The sequence below is a fragment of the Platichthys flesus genome, chromosome 18 (genome assembly GCF_949316205.1).
Source record: "Platichthys flesus chromosome 18, fPlaFle2.1, whole genome shotgun sequence".
Taxonomy (NCBI): Eukaryota; Metazoa; Chordata; class Actinopteri; order Pleuronectiformes; family Pleuronectidae; genus Platichthys; species Platichthys flesus.
Genome location: NC_084962.1, coordinates 14,784,290 through 14,803,361, shown reverse-complemented (window position 1 = coordinate 14,803,361; position 19,072 = coordinate 14,784,290). Strand labels below are relative to the sequence as shown.

The following is a 19,072-nucleotide window of genomic DNA, read 5'->3' as shown; positions in this document are numbered from 1 at the left end:
TGCTCGTCGACTCTGAAAGCCAAATTTCACCGTCTTACTCGGCATGAAGCTGTTCAGGGTCGGCTGATAAGAGACTCAAAGCTGCCGGAGGAAATCAAAAAAGTTGAGTTAACTAACTCAAGCTTTAGAACATCCCTCTGGTGTTGTGTAACACACACAGTATTCGGGTTTGGTCGACAAAGAAAAAGAAAGTATTGCCTTCAAAAGAAATACTGTAAAAGCGGCTTGAAACACTGTATTCAACGTGCAACAGATTTGATTTTTCTAATCATCCTTTTCCAGGTGAATGAGTTTCTCTCCTTGCTGCATGATGAGGGCATCTCTTGTCTAGTTACCTTGGTAGCACAGAGGTGTCAGTCAGACTTTATAAGGAGAACCGTAGGGCTTTTGTGTAAGGCGGGGGGGGGGGGGGTACAAATGAGCTGTGAAAAAAAGGGCTAACAATTTAAAGCCAGACAGGCAAATCCAGCTCTAATCCACGTCTCACCGGTCGGCGATAGCCAGACTGACAGGCCGCTAGAAGGATTCCTATTGGCCTCGCCACTTTTCATTCAAACCTTTTATTTCCTGAAATTACCAGCAGCTCAATTTATCTCCGGTTGAGAGGTTTCAAGAATGAAACACTAACCATTTTTCATTACCACCGGAATTCTGCTGCTTTCGATCATTGTCCTCCAGTAATGAAGCATGAATGTACAGGAGATAATAACCTGGCATGACTTCTCTTTTTCCTCTCGGGTAGATGAGGAGGAGGAGAATGTGATTTGCAGTTTCCATTGCCTTTTACTTTACTAAAGGAAGTGATTTTCAAGAAGCTTTAGCCAGAGCTCGCTAAAATATGTCAAGAAGATCAAGAAATACCTACAAGTAGAATGTCGACTTGTACATTCGAAGACTTAGTTTTAAAGAACGGTACTACGTAAAAAACTTTTATTGAACCATGACTGCACATTAACGGCTATTTAAAGCTATGTTTATGCTATATGTATTTGTATTCGTTTTAGTTATGACAAGTCAAGTTCTAGGGCTCGTAACACTTCCAGTTATATAACAGCTAGACTATGTTATATAAGCGTTTTGGATCCACGGGTATGAGATTGGAACTTGGTTTTGACAGTTCAGCAAAGTCCAGGCATCGGTCTCGGGAAAGAAAGATTTGTGTTGGAACATTGCTAATCACAGCCTCACTGTCAAATTAGAAAAGTCAAATGTATGCCTAGAGCCCCTGTCACTTATTATAAACATAGACCTTCAAAAATGTCGCCATCAGGGGCTGGAAGTCTTGAAACTTTTTTCTAAAGCACTTCAGAAGCAGCAAACTCAAACTGCTTCATTAATAATACACATTGTTGTGAGTCTACACATGAGCACAGAGGGGAAGAACAAACACGAGAACCGTGTCTACTTGGCTCTGCTTAGCTCCACCGCTTAAATGTCTATTTCTGTTGTGTCAGCTGTAGCCCAAAGGTCATGTGTGCTGCTTACAGAAGAGTCTGTACATGCGGCTGTTTTCAGTGGGCATCCAATTTAATTATAACAGCGCAGTATGACTACGGTGGAGTGTAGGTGGCTTGTTGGGGCGTAGCGGTTCCTCCTCGTCCACTTAATTGAGTGAAATTAAAGTTGAACTTCACCATCGCACTGCCACCACCTCTCCCTCCCTTCCTGTACTGCACAATGATTTATGGCAGAGCACATCAAATATTTCGAGCTTTCTGCGACACCACAATCAGCCGGCTTCGCAGGGATTTTGGAAGAGAATGGATTTAAGGCTCCAGTTGTCAGTTCATCTGTGGACATGACAAAAAACTGGGATTAAAAGGAAGTCCGAAGATCTGATTGTCTCACTGGTGCAGAGACTAACAAGACACGATCTATTCCTACTGAAACAGCTCGTACGTTAATCGACACAGCCCCAGTGAAACACAGTAAACAGTCATTGTGTTTATTCAAACAATTACAAAATGCACGATTAACTTGCATATTGTCAAATTACATTAAGGAGACTACTCAGCTTAAGCTCTTTCTTTTGCAGCATAATGAACTGATTCTGTGATTCATTGTCCATCGGAGAAAACTGCAGTGTTTTCAGGGACAGCTCTGGAGTTGCATATTGTGTTGTGTAGTCTTTCATCTTCATCTCAGTGTGTCTGCTCACTGCGGCACTGACTCCCTGTGGAAACCACAAAAATAGATATCAGCTAATAATGAGACCATGCCATGCATTGACCGTATCGATGTTGATCTTAGATTTACTTTTGTTCCTATTGCTTGTATTTGCAGAGGTTGGTAAATGCCTTATCAACACGGGTGTTATGTTGCCTGATTGGATGAGTAATGCTAATGTTCTTAGTGAATGTGCTCTCATGTGGGGGTTGCTCTGTTGACTGTGTCCAGTGAGTGCAGGGAAGGCAGTCCTATGTTCAGGCAACCAATCAGCAGCCAGAATGACACCTGAAGGAGCTGTACATGTGGCAAAACAACCAATCCCTGATACCCATTGTTTTGGTAAACCAACGTGTTTGAAATATAATGCTGTTTCAGGTGGCTATGGTTTCTGGAGTGCAAACCTAAACCTAAAGCTGCACAGTGAGTAAATGGGACACAGGGGAGGAGCCTGTCACTAACAGGGATTAATTAATTTAATTAGAGCAAGTTAAAACACTGTTATTGCTGCACAAGACCTGTGAGAGAGGTTTTTATACCTGAAAGATAAAACTGTATTTCTTACCTTGAACTCTATAAGCTATATACACTTAGGTGCTGCTTTATTATTGAAGTCAAACAGAATCACAAGCTGTCTCCTGATGCAGTGTAATACACAATTCTTGTGCACTGTAGCAAACTGTCAGCATTCAAATTTACAATCCCTGTCAGCAGATAAAAAAATCTTCAGATCAGTGAATCGAGACATTGCTGACACACAGCAATAAAAGTTTAGGCTTCACAGGTTCCGTTTGGAGCTCGGGATAAGGGCCATGAAATGAAAAAAAATATGTATCTTCAGAGTTTAATTTTTATGCCTCTGTGCCAGTGGCAGCAGAAGCCGGAGGCAGGAGATTTCCAGATTGTCCACGTTCATCCATCTGTCCACCTGTCCCATTCTCCAGACTGAAATATCTCAAGAGCCCTGTAAAGAAAGGAGATCTTGAGTTATCTTTTTTTCCACAAGAACCCTGAGATGGATTTAGGTTCACTCAAATTCAAGGAACTGATTTGATTTTGGTGGTCAGAGGTCATCTAACGTTTTAGGAGCATGATTCCGAGTTGGAATTTGATCACAATTTTATTCAAATAATAAATCTAAATCTGGCAATAAATCTGTCTTTTTCAAACGATGCATCCGTCAAAGCCCACATTCTCCCATGTGTCCTTTATTATTCTAAAGCAATACCTCCACTAGAGGGCAGTGCACAGTCACGTGTTTCTGAGAACAACAGGGGAGGTTGTGACAAGTGACTGTTTGTCCATGTGCCTGGGAGAAGTATAACATCATGTAGATGTAGTTTTTGTAGTTTCTAAACAACTCGCAAAGTTTTCCCTCATTTAGCTTTGACATTGTTGAAATTCTTTCTCCTGATCTATGATCGTCCAATTGATCTGTTGGCTATTCCATTCTTTATGCTTGTTTCCTTCTGCTGAGACCGATACTAGAGTGAAGCGCTTGCCTCAGAATCATTCTGTTCTCGTGTAGATGTGTTGTCTCCGGGGACAGCTCTGTGTGTTCACTCGGCTGTTTTGTTTCACTGTGGTTTGTCGTGGTTCTTGTTCTCACCTTATGAGATAGAATGGTGTCTAATGTGAACACTTTGTTATTATCACGTGTTGGAAACGTGCCTCTTGGGGTAAATACCAATTTCTTGTGTTACCTGCGTGCTTGACCCAGATAGGAGTTGTAAACATGTGCTGTTTTTTCTTTGTGGGGCGATAACTTGAAATATTACATAAAAGGGAACGTCCTTGGAATCCCTCAGACTTTTTTCTGTTCCGGTCTGGTTGATGCAATAACAGAGTAAAAAATGCAAGAGTGCCACTTGGAGTGGATATAAAATATTAAGTGATGTATTTTCATACCTGGTTGTTGTGTCATGTACATTCTCACTATCTTTCCCTCTTGTTCATTTTCTCCTCCATAGCTCTTTTCTTTAATATTGTGGAAGTAGATTTATTCCATATGCTGGATAAAGGCGCGCAAACACACACACATGCACAAATAAATAAATGCGTGATAAGTCCCAAAGGAAAAAAATACAATTTTTGTTTGCTGTATGCAGGACGTGAATAGTTCAAAGCACTTTTTCGAGGGGTCATTAAACTTGCATAAGCTTATGTGAGGCTAATGAGGGTTCAGTTTGAGGGAACACTCACGAGATCACAAGCAAAGAATGTCAAATACTGAGTTCAGTGGCGACACAAAAAGCACACGAAAAGACGTTCGTATCACAGAGATGAATAATACAGACGTTCTGTTTCATCTCTACAGTCAAAGTGGAAAGTTGGAGTACAAGACAGAAAGAAATGGAGTTTTTGTGTAGGAGAGAGAGACAGATCGAGGACTGCAAAGCGCTCAATGAGGTTTTTGGATGGAGAGCTCTGGGTTTGCTATTCGGCCCCTAACCGTGTTATCAGGTGGGGCTGATCTCTGTCTGGCTCCAGTTCAGGGGATCCTGGGAGCACCGGATTAAGTGAATCCAACCAATGTGTCAGAGAGGGAGAGCGATGGAGAGAGAGAGAGAGAGAGAGAGAGAGAGAGCAGGTGTGTGCAGTATACTGTATCTCATCCAGCCCCATTCTCCAGAGCCCATAGAGCAGAACGTACAGTACATGTCAATGAATTATTGAGTGCTGATGGGTTTTTTAACATCTTCCCTTTATTTATTTATTTTGATCTCAATGGGGGATGGGAGTTGATTTTTTTAACAGTGGTCGAGAGCTCAATGTGAAGACATCACGTGCGAATAAGTAAAGGAAGAAAACATGACTGGTTGCTTTATAGCTGATAAAAACTAAGACTGTGTTCAAATCCCTGTTTTATGGAGGAGATGGAAATCAAGCTGCCAGGATCCAACGAATAACCCTGGAAATAAATCTGCTTTCGAAGATCAATGACCTCATTCATCTTCGTTGCAATGTAATTTAGCAGTTTATTCATGTATTATTGATTCTCTCACAATCACCCACAGACACACAATACAGTTCCTTCTCTCAACGCATGTGCACATCTGTGCTGCAAAGATATGCAATAGTTGTGCTTTACATACAAGAGTGATCATATTCCTTAATCTTATTTATTGAGAAATAGCCTCTTCTACCTGTGGTACATTGTGAATGTGCCCTATTTCTGTAATTGGAGACAACACATGAACCATCTTTTCCTTTTAACTGACAATCTTTGATGGTTTCATCATTAGCAGGAGGGAAGTTTCAAGGTTAAGCTGATTTCGAAATCCTGGCCTCCTGTTGGGAGGTTTGTATCTGATGTTTGTCCTTGTGTTCATCTGCAAAGGGAAGAAAGGAGACAGAAAGAAGCTGAGCTGCTAAATATGTGAAATATTTAGCAGCTCAGTTTGTCTCCTAGGATTTTGAAGTGTCGCTCTTTTCTTCTGGTTATTCATGACTGCTTGTGCACAGAGGATATCTGTGCACACCTACTCCAACTGCTGACATATGTTTCCGAGGTGTGTTGCCTGTCTTCTTCACAATAATCACAGTATCAGTGACATGTTTACTGACAGGTAACCTGATCTGTCTCAGAAGACTGGAGGGCTGAAGATGTTGTGTCACATGTGCCTCAAAAACTTTAGAGAAGGAAAGTTGAGTGTAGTTGACGGCACAGTGGTTAAGTGGTTTGTACTGGCGCCTCACAGTAAGAAGGTTCTTGGTTCCAATCTCTGTTTGGCCAGGGGGCTTTTAGTGTGGAGTTTGCATGTTCTACCAGTATCTGTGAGGGTTTTCTCCTCTTCTTTCAGTTTCCTTTCCCCATCCCATTAGATGCAGACTGGCTTTGGGTTAATTGGATTCTCTAAATTGATTGTAGGCTTGAGTGGTTGTTTATCTTTTTATGTTGGCCCGTGTAACAGTGGTGAGAGGCCAATAAATGGTAAGCAGTATAGATTAACAGATACATTGAAGAGTTTCCTCTTTGTTATCTAACAATATTCATATCGGTCTGTTTTAAACTCTTAAAATCTGTTTAGTGTTTGTTGGTGGAGTATAGAGCCCGACCCACTCCATCTTTCTCCTCTTCCTCCTCCTCTCTGTGTATCTCCATCCATCTACGTCCACCTCTTTCTCTCTCTCCCTTCCCTCCTCTCTCCTTTATCATCCACTCACCTGCACCAGCTGTTATCAGCCTGGTTGGTTTATTGCTACACCTGCCGGGGGAGGAATGTGGAAATACAGTTCAAAATAGGAAGCAGATTTTTATAGATCTGACAACTCTGTGGAATTGAGTAGGATCAGTGGAGTCTTTCATGTGGTATGTATGAAACACACATTTTACACATGTGTGAGTTTGATTTGGTGCCTTGTTGGGAAATGACAAGGAGGCAATAGGTTGGATTACTGGACCATCTCATTTTGCTGTATCAGTAACCAGGGCTATTGATTCTTTTTTTTTCCTAGTGATACAATTTTTCATGTAGTCATGTAGAAAATGGGGGAAATATCCTTGACAGTCAAAGATGGTGTTTCAAATTGATATATTAACATCAACTTATAGTTAAAGAACTGATTTACACACTCATGTTTTTCAACACTACAATGAACACATGTTGCCTTCAAAGATCTTTTCCGCAGTTTTCTAGTGAAACCGTGTATTTGGACACAGTGAAAAAGGAAATCCATGGAGTGTATCCATAAGTATACACGGCCTAGATTTGATTTGACTGGTAAAGCTTTTCACCTCTTCAGTGTCTTCCTTAGTCCCCTCTTGACTTTATTCCCATTCTCTGGCCTCCAGGCTTTTACTTTCAAGTCATGTTCGTCACTCGCCCGTGAACCTATGAAGTTGTCATAGATTTCTGTAAAGCCATCCCCTCCTCCATATTCCACGAAATGAAGATTGACTGTAGCCTCTGGAATAAAGTTGGACTGATGAAAGCAGAAACTGAACTCGACTCTGAAGGATCGCTCGAGGAAAACAAAAGGAAAACCTTTCATTAATTTCCTGACATGCATCCGCAGCAAATTGGACGGCCACAGTCATTTTCAATTATTAAGGCCCCTCATTTGTCGTCCCACCGCTGACATCACAAGCTCTTTGTCGTTGTGGTGATATGTGATCCAGATGATGTCGATGTGGAGACACCGGATACTCTTGTGAATGAGAGTCTGGAGAACTGGTGTTGATAAGGGGGGATTAAATCCCCTGGAATTAAATGTCTAGCCAGGCCACAAAGACGTCTGTGATATATGGACATTACATGTGGGGTTGGGTTGCATGTTGATTATGTCCCCATGTGGGCAGTGGAGTTTTAACTGAAGGGAAGCTCAGCACTTGTTAATGTTAATCCCTCTCCTCCGAGTGTCTGATCTTATCGATGGAGAGTGAACTCGATGAGACACATGTTTGGAGTTGATTAATCTGAAGATGGATCAAAGGTGAATCAGACACAAGTTCACTTTCATGTTATCAATTCCTCTTCCTCTCTCCTCCTCCTCCTCTCTTATCTGCTGTCCCTCTCTCCCGCACCAGGGCAGGGAAGGGAGTTTTCTCAGCCATGAAGCTCGGCAAGATGAAAAGCTCTAAAGACGATCACAAGAGAGGAGGTAAAACCACACACAACACAAGACACATTCAATCTGAAATATATCATTCGATTATTTTGTTGATTTACTTTTGTTTTTTTTACTTTGCAAGTTAGCTATAGGGAAAATAGGGAAAAAAAATACAGAAACCTTTTTTTCAAGCTTTTATAAAACATATCAAGATCCTGTTGGATAACAACTTGATTTGACTTGATTTGATTCCAGATGAGCCGGCAGTCCTGGAAATGGACGACCTGGACAGAAAGGCGATCCGTCTTGCTGGAACATTGGACCCAGACACCATCTCCCTGGCCTCTGTCACCGCCGTCACCACCAACGTCTCAAATAAGAGGTGTGATGCCACCGCACATCACGAATCAGACAGCACATTGCTTCCATTTGACATCAATTTCCCTTTTTCCTTTTGAGAAGATGGAAAGATGACAGTTCTCATAGCTCACGAAGCTTGTGCTCCTGTGCTCACTCAGTGTCTAGTGTTATCTCTCAGTTCCCTGTAGAAAAATCATTAATTTAGTTTTTCTTCAGGTCAAAGCCAGATATAAAGATGGAACCGGGCTCTGGACGACCAGTGGATTATCAGGTGTGTGTGTGTCTCTGTTTCCTGGTCTTTGTCTGTGATTGCATAAGCCCTTTGTATTCCTTTGTGCCTGTATATATGCACATATATGCATGATTTTGGGGGTTTTGATATATTGGTAGTTATGATGTTTAATATAAGGTTTAATATAAGGAAAGAGTAGAAGGCGAAGTGTGACTTCTTTGTAAGAAAAAAAAAAAAAAAAATGTAATTATATGATTCTCCATTTTGCCGAGAGAAGATTGAGGCTCCTCTTAAATTCTTGTCTGAAGCCCTGAGCTGGAGCCTGGAGTTGATGAGCATAGATTTTCATAAAGACTGGAGGCTGAAGGAAACAGCTAGCCAGCTCTTTTTTTTTCAACTTCAAATATCCTCCACCCTGCACCTCTAATTTACTAATTAACATACTGGATCTCATAATCTCACACTTTCTTGGCAAACTGCAGAGAGGTGGCACAGAAGTGCAGTGCCAGTGGAGAAACTGTTGCTTGGTAACAAATGCAGCTCGTAACCCCCCGAAGACCCCATTTCATAATTTTACATTTATATATATATATTAATGAGATCGAGTATCTCAACTTGTAACAGACGAGCTGGCCCATTCCCCCTGCTGTCACTCTTTATGCTAAGCTAAGCTTGACTAATTTTCTCTGGGCTTTTGCATCAAATTTACAGAATTGTTACATTTCTATTGTTTTTTAACAAGACTATTGTCTTAATTGGAGTAATATCAGAACATTGGTGTCCATGTAAATGTGACTAGTAACATTTAAGCTTGTTTGTTTAATCTGCAAAAAAAACAAAAGTGTAAAATTACAAATTGATGTTTAACTCCAGGATTATTTCTAAATATCTGTCACATCTATAGGTAAGTACACACATATGCCTTCGTCCTGCCTTACGATCAGAGCAGTTGTGAATACCGCACTAACTTTATGTTACGACAACCTCAGTAAGAAGAAGGAAAAGAATAATTTTGGGCCCAGTGCAACATCCTCCTGTGCCTGCGCTCATGGCCTATTTTCATGGCCTATTTAACTTAAACACATCCATACACTTAAAAACCAGTCGAGTGGAGCCTTGTTGTAGTTGTAAGTTGCAGACTCATCCTTTCTTGCTGTTGTTTCTCTCTGCTCCTATTAATCATCAAAAAGACTAATTAAACCTGTGGGATTTTGCTTTAATCTGAAAACTTTCTCAGAGTCAGAGTAAAATCACAGGCTGAAATAGCCCTAACCCTAAAGCCCTCTCTACCTGGAATCAGCATCATTAGAGTCTGTGAAAGATCAATTTGAATCGTTTGACTCTGAGTTGCTGAACTGAACGGGGTAAATGATGAGTGATTCAAAGTTTGCCGCTGGTTGACTCACTGTTGGAGGAAGGTTGGTCGGTTTTAGAACGAACGTGTTGATCTCTCCCTTTCAGATCAGCATCACTGTGATCGAGGCCCGGCAGCTGATAGGCCTCAACATGGACCCTGTGGTGTGTGTGGAGATCGGAGACGACAAGAAGTACACATCCATGAAGGAGTCCACCAACTGCCCATACTACAATGAGGTGAGGAAATCCACTCTGCAGGAAAGCAAAGAATTAATAATTCATGCAATAACAACTAGCTTCCTTTGCTACCTCTGAATTCTCCCTTGTGTTTCTCCCGTTGGTTTAACTGATAAATCATTTTTCGTGGCAAACGCTTGATTTCCTCTGGGATTTGTTGTTGATACAGAAAAGATAAAAGTGAAAATAATGGAAACAGAGGTGAAGAAAAACCCACAGTGCGTAGAATCCCAAAATCTCTTCACTAGAGAATTCTTAACCTCACTTGACGTGTTCCTGGACAGCAGAGGAATCGCTCTTGTAAGTCAATGGAAGTGAGAATCACGCAGAACTCACAGCCTCAGCTCTGTGTCCTGCTGGGTCAGTGAATGTTTGTCTCCAATCGATTTGTTCTGTTTGTTTGAAAGTCTCCCGCGGACCGGGAAACCTGGAAACCAGAGTGATTGAGATAATCATTCTTCTCTCTCTCCGTCCTCGCACTGAGGCACAGCGGTTGGTTCAGTGCCTCAGAAGTGATGATCTCATTTCATTTGTTTTTATTTGGGTTTGGGGGACAAGGATTTGGTGCAGTGGATTCATACACGTGGCTATGAATTCCTGAGATCATGGTCTGGTTATTAGAAATATAATATTCCTACAAAAGCACAAGTGAGGCCCTCCCTTCACCACTTCTTTTCACATGACTCTGTTTCAGCTTTCATTTAGATTTGTATTGCAATATTCAATGACCCAGTCAAATGAGGGATTTGCTGATCACATGTTTTTGCGCCTTCTCCTAGATAATTAAGTAACAAATCATGATCTTAAGTTTATTTTTTTCAATTTTCTTGACCATAATGACTCTATATCATGTTGAAGGGGAGCTACGTTCATAGGTTAAATAGCACATGCAGTAACACGTGCTGAACAAAGATATAAAGATCTTGTGGCGCCAGTAGGAGTTCATGCAGTGTCCCTGGAGCTCACTTCTAGCCCGTAGCTCTGTCCTGACCGAGGTGCACAGAAGCTGCATTATGAAACATTAACTACTGGAAAGGTCTGAAAAGACTTTGATGCAGACGTGTGAACTAGCCATTTATTTGAATTCTCTCATCTCCACTTCTAAAGGATTGAAACCTTGAGGGGACTGGAGTTAAAGTATGTATTTTTAAAACTTCACTTCTCTGCTCGTGTCTTCACATGTTGACCTTTACTGCGGATCATCAAAAAAAACCTCTCACTGCCCTACAGAAGGCAGCAGATCTCCTGTGAGGCTGATAGGTTTGGAAGTTTAAGATCACATTTCTGTTTGTTTCATCAGATCCGCAGGTGAACTCTGCGTTGGCTGTTTTCTGAGCCTCAAGTTTATCCAGAAACGTTTGTTTTGGTTACATTTTACTCCCAGAGCCGAACCAAACCAAATGAAGAGTGTTTTTTCTCATGGAAGAATAAGTGAAAACATTTTAATAGTCAAACATTTTTTCTCTGTCTTCTGCAGTATTTTGTCTTTGACTTCCACGTCCCTCCCGATGTCATGTTCGACAAGATCATCAAGCTCTCAGTGAGTACTGTGCTAGTTCAGGCTCTATCGCAGAGCAGTTTGCTGCAGAAAATATAGTTGAAATAAATATTAACTTTAGTACATAGTAAAACGGGGAAGAGTAGATATCATAGTCCTTTTTATGGGACGTAAACCCATAAAAAGATATTGCTGGTTATTGCATTAATGAAATTAAATGATGTACCCAGAGAGTCACTCATGTTAAATGTATTATGTTGAGGATATCATGCAGCCCCCTGTTCACCATTATGTAAATGGCCAGCTGCAATCAGAGGTTTCTGAATGATTTATGATGACTTATGATGATGTGCTTCAATACAATGATCCAGAGTTGGAGCCTTCTGCTAATGATTTATCCTAAATTCCTTCTAATTAGGTGATTCACTCCAAAAACCTCCTCCGGAGTGGGACCTTGGTGGGCACATTTAAGATGGATGTTGGGACTGTTTACTTCCAGCCTGGTACAAACTGTAGCTCTGATGATAGACACTGCTGATAGCATGGGTTTGGCGTGTGTGATTTGTCTTGTATGTTTTCACATTGATATTAAAGTTTGATTTTAGTTTGTTGTAAACTAACAACAGAATTTCTTTTGTTTTTTGGGGGGGATTTTATTGACATCTATCCCAGAACACCAGTTCTACCACAAGTGGGCCATCCTGTCTGACCCTGATGACATCACAGCTGGATGTAAAGGATATGTAAAGTGTGACATCGCCGTGGTGGGAAAGGGCGACAACATCAAGACCCCACACAAGGCCAACGAGACCGATGAAGACGACGTAGAGGGGTAATGGGCTGTTGATGATCAAATTGGATTGATTTGGAAAAAGACAGTGTATCCGTTATAAAAATGTATATTATAGTATTTAATAAACATAAACAATAAACCCAGAGTCTCGTCTCCCACTGAGAGGTTGCTGTTGTTTGTCCTCCAGAAACCTCCTGCTCCCAGAGGGCATCCCAGCGGAGAGGCAGTGGGCGAGGTTCTATGTGAAGATCTACCGTGCAGAGGGGCTCCCGAAAATGAACACCAACATAATGGCGAATGTGAAAAAGGCTTTCATCGGAGAGAACAGAGATCTGGTGGACCCCTACGTTCAAGTGCAGTTCGCTGGGCAGAAAGTAATTCCCCTCCACATCCTGCTCTCCTCCATTACCTGCTAGTTCCAGCAGTTATAATCCGGGTTCTCTGGGTCCAACGCAGTGTGTCCGCTGTGACCATGTTGTGTGTGTTTGTGTGTGGAGGAGTGTGTGACCACTTTGAGTTCAGTGCTTCCCTCCATGTTTCTCCAGGGGAAGACGTCTGTCCAGAAGAGCAGCTATGAACCGATCTGGAATGAGCAGGTGGTCTTCACTGAGCTCTTCCCTCCGCTCTGCAAACGCCTGAAGGTCCAGATCCGAGACTCGGATAAGGTCAACGACGTTGCCATAGGAACTCATTTTATTGACCTGCGCAAGATATCGAATGATGGCGATAAAGGTGAGTGAAACAAACACACATGTCAGCACTTTGTCTCACTAACAAGTTCATAAACTTAGTCAGGACTTAACTAGTTAATATTTTACTGTATCTAGTAATTAGCAGAGCTAAATTGTGAATCAAGCCACGGACCTTTGGCTAATGGCTGTATGAATTTATTGGAGGATATTCAAATCGTCTTCTAGTCAATACCTACATTTGCATAAATTAAACCAACCCACATGAATACTTGAGAGGAATTTATTTATATCACATTTGCGTTTCTGGTGATTTTCTTGAGAAGCCTAGTCGTATTTCATGCTGTTTTTGAGTAAAACCTTCAGAAAGCATGTAGTTTAAATATAACACAGTCATGGAAATGTCTGAGATTTTGGATTTGATTATGATCTTTGCAATAGGTTTTATAACAAGAGATTAGGATAAGGATCAATAGTTCAATCTAAGAATGAAAACTTTGCTGTTAAAATGTGGGTGAAAGAAATGACTACCTCTCTACTTGGAGAAAACTTGTTTTTGAAAAAGGGACAAGATTTGGTGGCCAGTTTTAAATCCTCTGGATCAAAATATTGTTTCAAAACCCAGAGAGGAAGGATTATGATTGCCATCAGCAAATATATAAAGGGTTTGTCTACTGCCTGGCTTTTTATCTGTTGTCTGGGTGGGGGGGGGAAGTGTTGGATGGTGTCGGTAAGACACATTTCCAATATATTGTAGAATGTCACATCATCTCCTTCTTCTCCGTTTGCCGTCTCCAGGGTTCCTGCCCACCATGGGCCCGGCCTGGGTCAACATGTACGGCTCCACCCGTCAGTACACTCTGATGGACGAGCACCAGGACCTGAATGAGGGACTTGGAGAAGGGGTTTCCTTTAGAGCCCGTCTTCTGCTCTCCATCGCAGTGGAGATCCTGGACACCACTTCCCCTGAGATCCTCAGCTCCACTGAGGTTCAGGTGGAGACTGTGTCCAACATCTCAGAGGTGAGAAGACCTGACCGTTAAAACGGCAAAGGGATTTTTCTGTCCCGGTATTTCTGTAGAAAAGCTGTTATCTCAACCCTTTGATCCATAAGAACACAGAGTTGTTTGACCTCCTCTGTCTTCCTGACCTTAACAGTAAACATTGTATTGACACGTGTGTAGTTAACTGCTCACCAGGGAAATCAGAAACATTAGATGTGATGCTTCAGGGCCAGCTTGAAAGCTACTCAACCTTATGTCTATTAGGGTGTAAATCTTCCCCCTGGGATCACTCGTCAGTGCCAGCATGATTGTGTGCAAGTTGTAAAGTAGAGTTGTTGTTTTTGGGGGTGTGGGGGGGAGGCAGATAACTAATTAAAAATAATACCAAGTAAGGACATGTTGTAAATTAACACATTTAATTTGTCTCTTCTCTAAATAAATAACATTAGTTCGGTCTTATTAATTAATTGTCACACTACGCGAAATGCATGTGCATAATGTGCATTTGTCTTCCTAATTTCTAAGAGCAGGGGATCATGTTAATAACTGAGTTCAGAGTTATAAAAGAAAGAAAAAGATGTTGTCACAACAAGATTGCAATGTTGATGTGGTCGGTGTTTTGAAAACAAATTTCCCGAGTTGGTTCCTGACTCTTCTGGCCTTGTTCTATAGTTAAACACATTCATGATGATATATTTACTCGAACAGCAGTCAGTAGAATGCATATTACATATAAATTCCCTAATTACAGATTCGCATTTGGATCTGCTCTAAATTGCCCACGCTCATAAATATGAGTACAAATCTATTCATCAAATCCTTGATCCTGCCCTGATCCAGATTTTAATGAGTTCTTCCCTGACCCTTCAGGTTTCCTCCACCAAGTGTCATGATCATTTCAGACGTTTTTCAGGGGTTAAAAAACGAAGCCTTCTTAGTGGAGATAATAGTTTGCATGGTTATAGCTTAAATGGTTATTTTGAGAAAAGGGAAATCTACTCCCTTCATTGTTGAAAATGTGTCTCAATGATGTGGTTTCCAGTGTCTATTTGGAGGAGATTAGTGTAATTCTCATCACCTGACTCAAACTCTAAATGAGCAGTGACTCAGCTGAAATAAGGCAAATTCCCATATAAATCATTACACACGTGTTCAGCTTGTGTGGACATTTCTGTATGTACAACACATTCCGCATCGGAGCCAGGCGTGTGCCGGTGTAACGGTCAAAAAAACTGAATGAGTAAAAATATGTTGGGAGATAGTGCACTTGCAAATGTATAGAATAAGTAGCTCAGTAATTCAGAGATGACACTAGTGTGGTTTAAGTGTATACATTGGATAATAAAAAGCAGCTCAACAGACAGTAATCGCTCCACAGACAGAGACAATAAAAAACGCACTCTGCTTCAATAAAATGTTCCTGCTCTTCTCACTCCGTCAGAGCGCCACAGGGAAAATAGAGGAGTTCTTCCTCTTCGGTTCCTTCCTGGAAGCCACCATGATCGACAGGAAGATTGGTGACAAGACGATACGTTTTGAAATTACCATAGGTAAATATAAAACCTTCTTATTATTGACCGTGAGTATAACAGAGAAATCTGACGGCTCACACCTTGATGATGTTCTGCCGTGTTACAGGTAACTATGGCAACCAGATAGATGGTGTAAGCAAGCCCTCGTCAGCGAAGAAGAAGAAGAAGAAAGATGCGGAGAACGAAGAGGAGGAGAGTGATCTCATTCACAACTCTAGCGAGGACGAGGCGGACGAAGACGGAGACATGGTCTCAGTGTCCTCCACTCCACTCATGAGGCCCGTCATTACAGACAGGTCAGAGGTCAAACGTCACAGGGGCGAGACAAAGGAGGCTCTAACTTAATGTTTTGCTCATTTATTAACAGTTTAATAGAAAGCCAGAAGAACCTTTTTAAAATGGATTTGTGAAATGCTTTACAATTATCAGAAATGATACAATTACCAACAGCAAGAGGTGGCGTCCTGGCTTTAATATGAAATATTGAGAAACTAGTTGCACAATCCAACCCAAATTCTACTTATATCTTTACAGAAATTACTTTCATCTTCCCTACTTTGAAAAGAAGCCGTGTGTCTACATCAAGAGCTGGTGGCAGGACCAACGGAGACGACTCTACAACTCCAACATGATGGACAAGATCGCTGACAAGCTGGTCAGTGTATAAGTCTGATGTGCTGTTAGAAGTATTAAGATGTATAACATTTAAATAATCAAGTAAAGCCCAAGTATCTTAAAGTTGTGCTTATATTTGAGTAGTACTCAGCTCCAGTGTTTGTGTGTCCTTGCAGGAGGAGGGTTTGAATGATGTTCAGGAGGTCATTAAGACGGAGAAGGCCTTTCCAGAGCGCAGGCTCAGGGGCGTGCTGGAGGAGCTCAGCGTTGGCTGCAGGCAAGCTGCATAATAATATTCAAGAGTCATGATCCTGTATCAAAACTGACACTGGGACTCTGTGCCCAGCACTGATACAGAGAGCTTCTCCTTACAGGGGAATTTGTATAGCTACTAAAATAGTGTGGGCACTTAATAACCAGCAATGCAAGAGTGTGAGCTGCCCTCTGCACTTTTCATCAACCCCCTAGAAACTACTGAAGACAGCAGAGTTCTGCACAGAGGTATCTCTAAATGGTAAAATTGTAAATGGTTTTGTATCTATAGAGCGCTTTCTAGTCTTGATGACCACTCAAAGTGCTTTACAGTACAGTTTTAGATTCACCCATTCACACACACATTCATACAGTGCACGTTTTCACAGCACTTCTTATTACTTGTTCTTAAACCAAGTAATTATGGTTGCCGTTCTGTGCTTTAATTTCTTTATTCACTGCTAATTTGTTGCTTTTCAGATCACAGAAGAAGAATATTTATAGAATCTATTCACAAATCATGCTTGCCTCTTATGTTCTGTATTTTCTGGTCATTTCCAGTCGCTTTGTGATTCTGGCTAACAAGGACGTGAACCAGGCAGGCAGAACCAAACTGGATCGAGAACGGCTCAAGTCCTGCATGAGGGAAATGGTGGGATTTACTTTTTCTTACACAGATAAGAAAAGATTTGGAGTGATCAAAATACGCTGAATACCACCGTATTATAGGATGACAGGAGAGACTGAAAATTATAGTATATATTTGTATTCATATGATTCCGTGGACTAGATTTGCAAAGCCATCTCATTGTTAGAATTCAAATGAGCAGGGATTTAATGATGACTGTGACAGTTCGTAGGTTAGAAGGATCATGTGAAAAATATCTAATGTTTTAGCAAAGGCGTCCATACAAAGAAAAAGTAAAGATGGACTAATATTAGCTGTAAAAGGTAAACTACTAGTGTAAAAGTTGCAGGAGAACACAAACCTTGCTGTGTAGAGTGTCCATTAAATAGGAATTAGTATCTAGCATTGTGTTTGAAGAGAAAAGCTTCCGTGTGATTTTAAAAGCATTTTTTCATATTTTGAAAATCAAAGCACTTTTTTACAATATGTAATGTAATGTAATCCTCTTCATCACTGGTCTCCCCTCCTGCAGGACAGCATGGGTCAACAGGCCAAGCAGATTCGGACTCAGGTGAAGAAGAACACGGTCAGAGACAAACTCAAGCTGGCGCAGAACTTCCTGCAGAAGCTCCGTTTCCTCGCTGATGAGGTGCAGATCTAATTTTGTTTTACTCTGCTTCTACAGAATATAAACTGTACACGCCACTGTAACAGTACAGAATCAACATGTTGGTGCCCCGACAGCTGGGGAAAGACACTGGGGTTAATAGTAAGAGCTGTTCTGCATATTTATCTCCTCCAGCCTCAGCACAGCACACCAGATGTTTTCGTCTGGATGATGTGTAACAACAAGCGCATCGCTTACGCCCGGATTCCCTCCAAAGACATCCTGTACTCCATGGTGGATGAGGAAACTGGTAAAGACTGTGGTAAAGTCAAAGCCGTCTTCCTCAAGGTATCATCAGCTCTCCCCCGCTCCTCTCTCACTCAACCTCTATTAGCTCACGCACTTTGAAAAGTGAAAACGCACTTTACTAAATGTGAATCACCTGAAAGAGACTCATTATTCTCGTTGCCAAAGAAACTTGAACCGTGTATGATTAAGTTAGACTTTGCTACTTGGTGCACATGGAGATAATCAGTAGTGAAGAGTCATGATACAAGATTAGTATTGAAGAGTGTTTATAATGTATAGACTTGAAAATGTATGACAGCTGCCTGGGGAGGAGGTTGAAAATCAATGGTAATATTTATATGTATGGATTGGGCCTTGTTGTAGCTTTGTCTCCAGGGTTTAATGATTGACTTGTGGTAATAAAACTGAAGAGAGGATGTCATTCTGCAGTCATTTTTTTGCCAACCATGGATTTCTTCTGTTGCAAGAATCTCTTTATATTAGAATGACAGTAGAGTGCATACCTCCAGCAGGGCCCCTTAAATCATATCAAGCTGCACCAAATTACACTTCCATAGATATTAGTCCCCTTGATATGTCTTTTTAACAATCCATGTGTCTCGCAATGTTAACGAAAGTGAGGGGAAAAAAATCTTGGTTCCTTCTCAAAGTTCTGTCCTGGCCCATGTCCCATCCTTCCACCACCATTTAAACAAAATGGGTTCAGTCGTTTTTGCATAATCCCGCTGACAGATGGACAAATGAAATCGTAACCTCCTTGGCGCCCATGTCTCCCCTGTGTCCTCAGCTGCCTGGTAAGAAGGGCTTTGGTCCTGCAGGCTGGACCGTTCAAGCTAAGCTGGAGTTGTATCTATGGCTGGGCCTCAACAAGCAGAGGAAGGACTTCCTCAGCGGTTTGCCCAACGGGTTCGAAGAGATTCAAGCTGCCAATATGGGCCCCGGTCTTCAGCCTGTCCCTCCTGTCAGCCTCGTCTACAACAGTAAGTAGAGTAAACACAGGGAAGGACTTAATGAGACATCTCACGTCCTCTATGTAGCTGACACACAATTTAGTTTCCTGCGCTGGAGCACAAAGTTTTGCTTTGACTTTTACTTCAATGTTTTTTTGCATAAATTTCCCTCTATTTCATCAGATCTTCTTTCTTTACCATCAAATATAAACTCTAAAATCAATGAGAAGCAAAGAGCAAACAAACTCACTCAAGACTTTTGACTTCAATCGAACACTTTAACTTTGTTTT

The 19,072-nt window shown here is 41.4% G+C and overlaps 1 protein-coding gene across 2 annotated transcripts in view; it reads left to right on the top strand.

The window, feature by feature from the left end:
- Positions 1–19,072, top strand: part of otofa (otoferlin a) — a 59,290-nt gene that overhangs the window by 27,625 nt on the left and 12,593 nt on the right. For both annotated transcript variants that reach the window (XM_062411936.1, XM_062411937.1), the window contains exons 6-23: positions 7,697–7,770; positions 7,975–8,101; positions 8,296–8,350; positions 9,773–9,904; positions 11,382–11,444; positions 11,821–11,905; positions 12,075–12,234; positions 12,383–12,569; positions 12,741–12,927; positions 13,683–13,906; positions 15,330–15,438; positions 15,527–15,716; positions 15,955–16,075; positions 16,212–16,312; positions 16,849–16,939; positions 17,448–17,564; positions 17,718–17,870; positions 18,619–18,811. In XM_062411936.1, the coding sequence (XP_062267920.1) occupies positions 7,697–7,770; positions 7,975–8,101; positions 8,296–8,350; positions 9,773–9,904; positions 11,382–11,444; positions 11,821–11,905; positions 12,075–12,234; positions 12,383–12,569; positions 12,741–12,927; positions 13,683–13,906; positions 15,330–15,438; positions 15,527–15,716; positions 15,955–16,075; positions 16,212–16,312; positions 16,849–16,939; positions 17,448–17,564; positions 17,718–17,870; positions 18,619–18,811 (2,369 nt within the window). The remainder of the gene's footprint in view (positions 1–7,696; positions 7,771–7,974; positions 8,102–8,295; positions 8,351–9,772; positions 9,905–11,381; positions 11,445–11,820; positions 11,906–12,074; positions 12,235–12,382; positions 12,570–12,740; positions 12,928–13,682; positions 13,907–15,329; positions 15,439–15,526; positions 15,717–15,954; positions 16,076–16,211; positions 16,313–16,848; positions 16,940–17,447; positions 17,565–17,717; positions 17,871–18,618; positions 18,812–19,072) is intronic.